The sequence below is a fragment of the Pinus tabuliformis genome, chromosome Q, assembly GCF_031772625.1.
Source record: "Pinus tabuliformis cultivar Carrire ecotype Pingquan chromosome Q, CPIR1, whole genome shotgun sequence".
In the NCBI taxonomy this organism is placed as follows: Eukaryota; Viridiplantae; Streptophyta; class Pinopsida; order Pinales; family Pinaceae; genus Pinus; species Pinus tabuliformis.
This window is the reverse complement of record NC_142296.1, coordinates 281,019,385-281,031,984: the sequence shown is the minus strand read 5'-3', so window position 1 is coordinate 281,031,984 and position 12,600 is coordinate 281,019,385. Positions and strand designations below refer to the sequence as shown.

Below are 12,600 nucleotides of genomic sequence, written 5' to 3'. Positions count from 1 at the left end.
TATATTAATAATAATTCTAATTTATAATAATCATAATAAAAATTGTACTAACATACATATATAATAAATATTAAATATTAATACAATATACTAGGATTATTATTATTAGTAATATTAATTATGATCATTATTAATATTATTAATACTAATACCTCCATAGCGTACATTAATCCGCTTAGCAACATCGTTAACCTGCCAAAAAACAGCACGGTGAAATTTAAAAATGACAATACCGTTGTAAACATGGAGCATAACGTCAATAAAGATGATAAAATTAATAAGGAAGAGGAGGATAACATGGGTAACATGGAAAACACAGATAATAATCCATATAAGAACATAACAAATCATATTATTAAGGCAGATAATATAAAGAATTCAAACAATAAAGTCATAAATATTTCTTCCTATGAGTTGAAAAAAGAAGAAATTGAAGTCTTAAGCAAAGGGCTCAATTTCACCTTAGCCCCGAAACGAATCCCTAACGAAGAAATTATATGTAGCCTGGAGGATGGAATCAAAACGCTCAAAGAAGAGGAAAAAGAACTTGTTAGACAAGAATGTGCGGTTATCCTTAGGAAAGCAAGGCCCCCTAAAAAGAATTTGAACCAAGAGCAACTCAGAGCCCTAAAAAATCTTAGGAATAACAATGACATTGTCATTTTAAAAGCTGACAAAGGAGGAGCCACGGTTGTAATGAATCATGATGATTACATAAGCAAAATGAAGGACCACTTATACAACAGTGGCAGCTACAAGAAACTAGAAAAGAACCCCATCTCTAAAATTACAAGACTGGTCAAAAGAGCCATAAAAGAAACTAATCTAGACGAAAAACTAAAAAGACTCCTTACTCCTGACAGTGAAATTACCCCTCGCATTTATGGAGCCCCCAAAATTCATAAAGCAGATGTCCCCTTGAGACCTATAGTCAATACTATAGGATCACCCACTTACGAATTAGCAAAATATGTCGCTAGAAAATTAGCTCCGCTGGTTGGCAAGACTAGTTCTTTCATAAAAGATTCCAGCCAATATGTGGATTTCATTAAAAATGCCAAGGTAGAACCTGGTGATAAAATCGTTAGTTTTGATGTTGTCCAGTTGTTCACTAAAATTCCCTTAGATGAAGCAATCCAAGTAGTGAAGGAAGTGACGGACCCACAAACTGCAAAATTAGCTGAAGTCTATCTGAGATCCACCTTCTTCACATTCCAAGGAGAGATTTTTGAGCAAACTTCAGGAGTGGCTATGGGATCACCCCTTTCACCTATCGTAGCCAATCTCTTCATGGAAAAGTTTGAAAAGAAGGCCCTGGACACCTACCCATTAAAACCCAGGTTTTGGATCAGGTTCGTGGACGACACCAGTGTGGATTGGCCCCATGGGGAGGATGAACTGAAAAAAAAAAATTAAACCATCTCAATAGCATTTCTAAGGACATCAAATTTACTATGGAAATTGAAGATAATAATTGCATCCCCTTCCTGGACATCCTCCTCATTAGAAACAAGGATGGTTCTATAGGTCACAAAGTCTTCAGGAAAAAGACCCATACTGATAACTATCTCCATGCAGATTCCCACCACCACCCAGCCCAAAAAATGGGAGTTCTTCAAACCCTCTTCACTAGAGCTTGCAGAATTTCTGATGAGAGCCACATCGACGAAGAAATCACCTACTTAAAAAGAGCATTTTCCAAATTAGGATACAATAATAAAGATATCTTCAAAGCCATTAAAAAAGCCAAAACTGGAAACACAAAAAACAAAACTAACAATCCCCCAGCTGCCCAGGCCTACCTTCCATATATTCAGGGCGTAACTGACAAGCTAGCCAAAATTCTCTTAAATAAGAATATCAAAACCTCATTCAAACCCTTGACAACTATTAGACAAAGAATGAAATCAGTCAAAGACAACCCAGAACATCTCCAACAAAAAGGTGTCTACATCATCAGTTGCTCCTGTGGAGATCAATATATCGGGGAAACAGGTAGATCAGTCAGTATCAGGCTAAAAGAGCATAGTGCAGATATCCGAAGAGAAAGAACCCGTTCCTCGGCCTTGGCAGAACATGCAGGTAAGACAAACCACCATATATGCCTTGAAAACACGAAAGTCATTGCAAATGAAAAACACCAGTTCAAACGTAAAGTCCGGGAGGCCCTTGAGATCATAAAACACCCGCATAACCTCAACAGAGATGGAGGCTTGGAAATTAGTAGGAATTGGACCTCCCTCCTCACCCCCATAGAGTAAATTTGGCCCTCCTTTTGCCTTCTTTGCTTCTTATCCTCCCTTCTTTAGATCGAATCTGCCCCCTCCCCTTATAACTTTGTTTATAACCTATCCTGCTTATAGGCCTATAAACCCTTCTTTGATAACTCTTTATCCTCTTAAAACCTTTCATGAGTCAAATAATTTAAAGAAAAATAGACACATAAATTTAAAATATTAAAATATGTTAATATCAAATCATTATGATAAATCACCATGTAAACAAGAAATTAATAATAAAAAACTCAAGCTATTAATAAGCATGTATAATAAGAAGTATATTCATGTATAATAAATAAAATTATAAATAAGCTTTAATATACCAAAATTATAAAAATATTAAAAGATTAATGTAATATAAACACCTTCTTAATCTAGCTTATAGGCCTAATCTGTAATAACACTTCATCCTCTTAAAATATTACATGAATTAAATAAATTAAAGGAAAAATAGACAAAGATATAAAATATTACAATAAGGTAAAAAGCAAATCACTATGATAAATTATTAAGTAAACAAAAAAATTAATAAAAAAACTCAAGCAATTAATAATAATGTATAATAAGTATATTCATGTATTATTAATAAAGTTATAAAATTAAAATATCAAAATTATAAGAATAGTAATAGATTAAATGAAATATAAACAAAATCATAAAATATTAAAAGACTAAAAGAAATATAAACATAAATAATAGTTCAAGTAAATAAAACAAATCTTTATAATAAATTATTTAGAAAATTAAAATTAATAATCTATTTGGTTAAAAAAGAATATTCATGCATAATAATCTTGTATGTTTATATTTATTAATTGAAATTCTTATTAATCAAGAAAATAAGTATTTACATGTATAATAAATAAAAATTAAAAATAACTTTAATTTATTAAAGCTATAGAAAAAACATTAACATATTGAAATCCTTTAACACATTTCCCTTAGAAACCTTCTAACAATTTAAGATATATCATAATTAACATGAAGTTACAAATAATTAAAACAAAATCATCATTTATAAATAAAAAAACTTATTACAAAAACTATTCACTAAAAGAAAATTAATATACAACTATAATAATTATCCTTAAATAATAAATAATAAATAATAAATGAAATTAAAAAGAACCTAATAGAATATATATTAGATAGATAAAAATAATAATAAAAATAATCCTGTTCATTCAAGCATGAAACTGGTCGGCTCTCATTCTTGACAATTCAGCCTCAACCCTATTTATCAACTCATTTCTCTCTCTCCTTTGTAAATCAAGTCCTGATGATGAGTCTTGGTCTAGACTCGAAAGGTCGACAAAGAAAGAATGAAAACTGTGGATTATCCGAGTTCAGATTATAAAAAACCAAACCACAGAAATCTGCAATCCATTATACTAATTATTATTATTATTTATTATATTAATAATTGTTATTATTATTAATAATATTTACAATTAATATTAATAATTGTTATTATTATTAATAATATTTACAATTAATATTAATAATAATTATTATATTAAAATAAAAAAGTAACTAATTATTAAAAATATTATAATTGATTAATTAAAATTAATATTAATTTTAATAATGATCAACATAATAATAATTTATATTAATCAATTAATTACCTAAAAAAATAAATAAATAAATAAATAATAAAAATAAAAAATAAATAAATAAAATAATAATAAAATGAAATAAATAAATAAAATAGCCGACATTAAAAAAAAAAAAGAGCCGACATTCATCTTAATTTACTCTCCTCATTAATATTTAATCTCTCAAATTAGCTTTTCTTCTATCAAGCATTCAAGTGGTCCTGATGATGGATCCGGTTGGGATTTGAAATATTGGCAGAAAATGGTTCTTACTGTGAATTCTCCGGTAACTAAGTCAGAAGACATATTGATGTTTAATATTAATATATTGATGTTTAATATAAATATTTTATATGAAATCAAAATATAAATCTATTACATAAAATAGATTTTATATTGAAAACAAAAAATTAAATTAATAAGAAATTTTAGATGTTTTATTATCAACACAATTTTGACATCCATTCTTAATATTTGTATTTAAATCTAAATGAACTAAATTCTAAATGCTTTTCTATACCTTGTTTTTGTTCTAATTCTTGAATTGTTCTAATTTTTAGATTACATAAAATAAATCTATAGCATACATTTAACATAAATCTATAAAATAGATTTTATTATGTAAAATATATTAAAAAAAATACTTAACATAAATCTATCAAATAGATTTATTATTTAAAATCTACACCTTTTTTTCTTACATAAATCTAGTACAAGATGACACTTCTATTAGATTTTGGTGTATTGAATGCTTTAGTTAACAATAGGGTTTCATTATATGCATATTTACTCCCATCTAACCCCAAATTTGGTACCATAAATAAAATACTTCAATTTTTCACTTTAATTTGGAATCTACTTTGTATAAAGATAAAATAATTGATTATATATATATATATATATATATATATATATATATATATATATATATATATATAATCAATTATTTTATCTTTATGCAAAGTAGATTCCAAATTAAAGTGACAAATTGAAGTATTATATATATAATTGGTCACCATTTTATATGAAATGACATGACATGTAAAAATAATATACTTTAATTTGGCATAGACTTTGTATAAAGATAAAGTACTTATAAAATAATTGAGAATAAAGAAATATATATTTCATTAGTCACCACTTCATATGTCATTAAATAATTGAAAATTAAGAAATATATATGTATATCTATCTAATTCTTCACCCTTTCATACCAAATGATATATGACATGTAAAAATAATATACTTTAATTTGGCATAGACTTTGTATAAGGATAAATTAATTGAAAATAAAGAAATATAGATGTATGTATATCTATCTAATTTATGACATATGACAATTTATAATAAAAAGTATTGGTGCTAGTCATAAATAAAATATTTTAATGACCATATTAAATAATATAGTTCTATGTAAGTTTATATTAAAAAAACAAAACAATTTATTTTATTTTTTTTATATTTTCATTTTTTATTGTAAGAAATACATGTAATTTATTCCATTCTTCGTATCAAGTTGATATATAACATTTAGGATATATTAATAATAATAAAATATTTAATATCAAATTTATACTATAGAGAATTTTTTATTTCATTAATAGCTTAGATTTGTTATGTTCTTCTTTTAAAATGGAGTTGATAGGTAACATTTTAAATATTAATAACAATTTCTTTTATAAAAATGAAATAGTGTATAAGGGGATATCCTTATTATATGAGATATATATGAGAGAATTCTTATTATATAAATATTTTTAGGAACATTTGTAGTTGAGAGGTGCACTACAAGACCATAGATTTAAAAATAATAAAATAATTTTGATATTAAAAGAAAAGAAAAAAAACACAGTGTTATCGATAAATAAAATATGCATTCTAGGTTTAGTGAACATGTAATATTTAAAATAAAAACATGTTAATAAGATAAATATATGGTATCAATCAAATAAACTATTTCAATATCCATTTTAAATAAGAAACACTCTATATCATAATGTTATATTTAAAAATAATAAAACAATACTTTCAATAACAAATTAACAAAAAAATCAATGTAGATCATAAATAAAATACTTAGATTTTCATGTTAATTTACAACCACTTTATATAGAGATAAAGTAAATCAATGTAGATCATAAATAACATACTTAAATTTCCATGTTAATTTACAACCACTTTATATAGAGATAAAGTAATTGAAAGTAAAGGAAAAAAAATATTATTTTCACTACTTTTTATGGAGTTGAAAAATGTCATATAAAAATAATATAATTGATATTACATGATATGTAATTTATTCTATGTTTGTTTTCCATTTATTAATTAAAATAAAAATATATTAATAACAAAAAAACATTTTATTTTTAGTCATAATTAAAATATTTCAATTTTTATATTAAATAACAAAGTTTTATATCAAATTTAAATAAAGAAAAGAAAAGTAATTTAATTTATATATATATATATATATATATATATATATATATATATATATATATATATATATATATATATATATATACCACATTGGTTTTAGTGGGTGTTAGCCATTATGAGCATCATCATATTGTAATTTATTGACTTAGAGAGAGCGCATTATTATTCCATTAATGGGTTCTTTACTGATATTTGTAATTCAATCTTAGTAAAAAATCAATTCTTCACTTTTGAGCTTAATTTTAAATGAACTTGATATAAAGAGATAATTTAGTTGAAAGTTAAAAGAAATAAAAAATTACTTTTTAGTATGAGGAAATATGTAATTCATTCACTACTCAAGATGGAGTTGAAGTATAACATATAAAATAGTATTAGTGATGTTACACAAATGTTTAATTCATTCTATGTTTAGTTTAGTTAACATGTAATATTTAAAACCAAAATATATTAATAACATAAAACTATTTTGAAAAACCAAATAAAATATTTCAATATCCATATTAATTAACATAATTTTATATTTCAAGTATAAATATCATTTATATTTCTTAAATAAAAAACTAATTCTCATCTATATAATATGATTTATAATATTTTAAATAACATTACAAATTATACACTTATTTACTTAATTAAAAATATTGCATACTTACATATAACGAAATTATAATTAATTACTACAATATGTTTATTTATTTAATTTACTATTATAATTTTTTCCCCAATATATCTTTTATTTGAGAATTAATCTTATTTGATTTAACTATAATTATTATTATTATATATATATATATATATATAGATATCCAATTTAACTATAGTAAATAAAAATATAGCTCTTTTTATATTATAAAATATTATTAGATGATATTTCAATATAGAATTTAAAATACTACCTAATTAATATAATTAAATTGCAATTACTTATTATAATATTTTATATTTATTTATTTAATATTATTATTTTTTCTTATAAATTTCATTTATCTTTTCATAAATTATCTATATATAATTTAGTTTATTTTATAATATAATATAATATTATGTTATATTATAAACCATATTTAGAAATAAAGACATATCTATATAAAGGGCAAAGATTGATCATTACTCCATATATCAAGTGTGGAGGGGATCAAATACACATTTGTTTTACCACATATCTTAATAAATTTGATTGCTTTCCAAACTTGATAAATATGGATCTCTAGATTGCTTGATAAATATGGATCTCTATATTATTGATGGTAGAGAGGGATCAAAGTTTTCAAAATACAAGTGTAATGCTAGAATTCTTAATAAATTTGATTGCTTTCCAATCTTGATAAATATGGATCTCTAGATTGCCTGATAAATATGAATCTCTAGATTATTGATGGTAGAGAGAGATCAAATCTTTCAAAATACAAGTGTAATGCTCTAATCGCTGCGAATATTTGTTTTCTAAGGGCTATGCCAACAAAGAAAATCAATACATATATTCAAGAAAGCTTATAAAAAAGAAATTTTACTTCTTATTGCTACCATTAACATTTTAACAGAGAAAAAAATTAAAAAAAAAATATTTTTCATCTAAATAATATTAATCATAAAATGAAACAATAATAACCCACTTTAAAATTCGGTCTATTTCAAAATCATACACATAACCCATTTCAAGAATATTTTAACTTATGAGATAACCTCTAGATTTGAATAAATTATGTGTATTTAAAATTCACACAAGTAACCTTTTTGACTGATATTGAAATTCATGAAATAACTCAGGAAAGTGATAAAAGAGTTTCAAAATCATACAAATAACCCATTTCAAGAATATTTTAACTTATGAGATAACCTCTAGATTTGAATAAATTATGTGTATTTCAAATTCACACAAGTAACCTTTTTGACTGATATTGAAATTCATGAAATTCATGAGATAACTTAGGAAAGTGATAAAAGAGTTTCAATAGTTCCCCGTATAATTGGTAATCCTTATTATATAAAGAATTAGATTCGAAGTAATCCTTATTAATAGTTTTATGAGATAACCTCTACATTTGAATAAATTATGTGTATTTCAAGTTCACACAAGTAACCATTTTGACCGATATTGAAATTCATGAGAGAACTCGGGAACGTGATAAAAAAGTTTCATGTGATGCCCCGGGTTAAAAATGTAAATATTTAATTTACTGTGGTAAATGTAAATGGAACCTGTTTTTTTTATCTATTTAAAAATTTAATATAATTTGTTTTCATGATGAGATAAAGAAAAGTGTTTCCTTAAAAAGGAAAAAATCCTCAAGGAGGAAGTTGTCCTCTTGAGGTGGAAAAGCAGTTGCTGTGGAAGCAACCCTAACTACTTCCCCTAACTGGAAAAGTTTCCTAAGAAAGGAGGAGGGGAGGGAAAATCTGCGTTGTAGGGACAGGAAGAGGAAAATAAGAAAAAGAATCCAAAAGGAAAGGAAGGTGGCTAAGTCTGGTGATGACCAGATAGCCCTGCTCGCTGCATGAGTAGTTGCAGAAGACTGCAGTCTAGCAAGATGCAAAGGGGGAGATTCTGGTCCTGAAGGATGAATCTCATGGTCGGGTGGATTGAAAGACAGTAAACCCTGATTCGGGTGACTGTCAAGAACAACTCTTCAGCCGGAGGACTCTAGGTATGTAAGAAAACTATGTGCTGGGACTGTTTAGAAAGCTGTATAATGTTAATCTTGTTTTTCCTCTTTATAGTGTGGGAGGGGAGTGGGAGGAATTTTCTTATAGGAAATCAGGACAGGTAGCTGAGCGGAGAAATGATTGTTTTCCTAGGGAAACTCTTATTGACGATAGTGTTTGTAGGTTGTGAAGAATTTGAATCTTGTTTTTCTTCTTTTTAAAAATTATGAGAGTCAAATGTGAGAGCGGTCTACTAGGAAATTCTTCCAGAGATTACAAAAAAAAAAAATAGCAAATCAGAACAAGAAAAACCACAGGTTCACCGTAGATTCATAGTCTTCCAAAAATTGCTATTGCAGTAAAACGAATGCATTCTATTAACAACAGAAGGGCCAACAGAGCTCTTTCTTTAATTCTGTTCACATGCTTTATCACAGAGAAAATGTAGAAAAAAATATAATGTATTCCAATTAGAACCTTGAAGCATTTGCGGAATAACGATATATAAAAAAAAAAATCTGAATAGCATAGTCGCAATCGCGAAGGGATGCAAACCTTATAACTAGGGTTTAGTTGTTGCTTCTCGTATGCAAATCAATCTATGAGACAGCGAGGTAAGCACTCAAATATATATATATATATATATATATATATATATATATATATATATATATATATGTCTGTGTGTGTGTGTGTGTGTGTGCAAAATGACCGCAAAGCAAATCTTGTAAGTCTCGGCCTCATACAGAAACGAGTAACTCAGAGAGAATGCATAAAAGAATAAACCAGACTCTGAGGGTGAATTTAAGTAATAATCCTGTAGGTTATACACATAAATCTAGTAGTATGCAGAGCTAGATTCTCATTCGATGTCAAGCAAGAACATAAAACCTGTGTAGCATAAAACCCTTTGCCATCATGCGGTGTGCATTATGCAATACATCATACGAAATGAAACCCTGCTGGTAACAGAGGAGTGTACAGAACGACAACATATATATATTTGCAAGGATGCACTGTTATAGTGATATATACATCATAATTCCATAACTTATGAAAACTAACAAGGGTTTTTAGATACAGAGAATTTCAAGGAGAAAGGTAATGTGCCTCAGGGTAGGCATTTACCCTTAACCGACAGAACTCAGGTCATAGAGGCCAGACCAATAGCAGAAAAAAAAAGGCTGGAAGTATACATAAATACATTGTGTGCATGAACAGCCGTAAAAACGTAGGAGTCAAAAATGTTCTCCAAGGTAAAAACCTGAATAAAATTACTTAACAGAGTATCCATTACATGAGAAAAAGTATAATAGAGCTCGAGGGCTCATCAAACATAGTCAACAGTTTAAAAACCCTTTCGAGGGATGGATTCCCAACACTACGTGAGTTGGGCAGACTCGTCAGGCTTGAATCTTGCCAATACTCTGTACATTAAGCGGAAAGAGAAAAGTTGTAAGGAATGGGCCAGAGGGCCATCACTAGTCGACAGAGTTAAGGAGCTCTACTTAAAATTCTAAGAGGCCTTCCTTTCTTGATGTAGCTAAGTAAAAAAAAAATAGAACGCAGAGGAAATATAAGAACATACCCATCTGCCGATCTTGAGAGAAGCGAACTTGGAAGCTGGACAGCTACACCAGTACCCATGCATAATTCATTGGAGCAAGAACTAGAACCCTTGTCCATAGAGAAACAAAGACAAGCCTATAATGTGTTAGAAATTCGGGCCGAACAGAAATAGAAAGGAAAATAAAACTTATAGACAAACAACATTGTGTTAACACTTACCAAAGGCAATCGTCATTGAAGAAAACAGGTCCAAGACAATCTGGAAACGTGGCTAAGCATCAGGGCCATAACCCTTCCTCGTCAAGCCAAGGTTCTGAGCCTGTTCGGCACCGAGAAGGAAATGGAGTTGTGCAGGGTCGAAGCCAAGTGTTTTGTTGGAAGCCTTAATGGAGCAATAAATTGAGTTGATGTGCATCGAGCCAGCCTCACCCTCGGATGGGCTATCTCACATCTCCACCATCGATGCGGGGAGGAGCCTGAGGGTGCGGAAGCAAATGATTCATAGACCACGCCCTCATCACGTTAACAAGACAGCTAACATAAAAGCCATAGGCCAGGTGTAAGGAAAGAGCATGCCAGCATTAATACCCGCAAACAATTCCCTACTCTCCGCGGGATATTTTCAAATACGTTTATGGATATCTAGATAATTCTATTCATGACCCTTTTCTATGGTTGCCACATGTAGGTGGCGTTAAAATTGAAAACATTTGCGTACAGAACCATGCAGGGTGGTAAAAATATGTGTAGATATTAAAAAAAAAAAAATTATCATCATGTAGGTTATTTGGTGGGGTCATTACAAGTGGTATCAGAACCCGGAATCAAAAACTATGGCCTCTGGGGAATTGGAGTTGTTATACATATCAAATATAATTTAATTCCATCTCTATTGAACACTTACAACAAAAATAATAATAATAATAATTATAATAAATAAAATAAAATAAAAATAAATAAATAAAAATAAAAATTTGATGCGTGACTACTCACCTGTTATTTTTATGTTTAAGTACAGGAGAAAGATTGACATCATGAGGAGAGCAGACAGTGCGTCACACAGATTTGTAGTGGGACAGGGACCTACAGAGAATAACCCCGAATTATGGGTACAGCTTGGGGAGGAGGCTCGCAATTCAAACTTTGCAATTTTGGAGACAGTGCAGGAATTGAAAATGAGATGGCCCGATTGAGGGAGGATAACGCAAGGAATGGAATAGGAGAGAATTATAAAGAGGCTATCTGACAAGCAAAATCAGCAACCACTGAATCCCAATGCTGAACAGCAAAGGATGTCAAGGGAACATAATCAAAATACGGAACCCGAAGAGTCAGAAGGAAGGGAAGAGGAACGATCTGATAATTCCTCCGAACAGCAAACATCAAAAAGGCAACGAATAGAGTTGCAAGGGGAATTCTGCAAGATCAAACCACCAAATTTTGACAGAGAACAGGAGGAGGCAGCTGAGGCGTGGTTGATTAATATGAAAAAATATTTTCCGCTGTATGAATATGATCACAATCTTAAGGCAAGGTTGGCCATTTTCCAATTGTAGGGGAAAACCACCCTGTGGTGGGAGGAAGTTAAAATGGTAAAAGGAGTGAGTGAACAGACTATCACTTGGGAAAAATTTCAAAAATGCTTTAAAGAAAGATACTTGACAGAACTCTTCTATGATGAAAAGGCAAGAGAGTTCCATGACCTACGATTGGGACAGCAAACTATGGACGAGTTCATCACTCGTTTTACTTCATTACTACGTTATGTGCCTTATTTTCGGGAAGAAAAGGCTAAAGTGCAAAGGTTTGTCAGCAGTTTAGCCTTGAGTATGAGAGAAAGAATCAAATTTGACAACCCAAGGACTATGGATGAGGCTATACGCAAAGCCCAAATTTGCTACCAGCAAGGCAAACAGAAGGGTGAAATCTTAGGTAAGAGATGGGTCGATAAAAAAAGCAGCAAGCTAGCTAGAAGTACTAAGGGTAATTACAGAGGTGGTAACAAAGGATTCGCTAAGGGACAAAATAGAAAAATCATACAAAAGAACTCGCTCCGATTATAGCCTCCC

At 29.0% G+C, this 12,600-nt stretch overlaps 1 protein-coding gene across 1 annotated transcript; it reads left to right on the top strand.

The window, feature by feature from the left end:
• Window positions 1-243: 243 nt before the first annotated feature.
• Window positions 244-11,724, top strand: LOC149219325 (uncharacterized). Its single transcript, XM_089386786.1, has 2 exons — window positions 244-1,352; window positions 11,550-11,724. Exons 1-2 carry the CDS (start codon window positions 244-246, stop codon window positions 11,722-11,724), a joined length of 1,284 nt encoding a protein of 427 aa, XP_089242912.1.
• The last annotated feature ends 876 nt before the right edge of the window (window positions 11,725-12,600 follow it).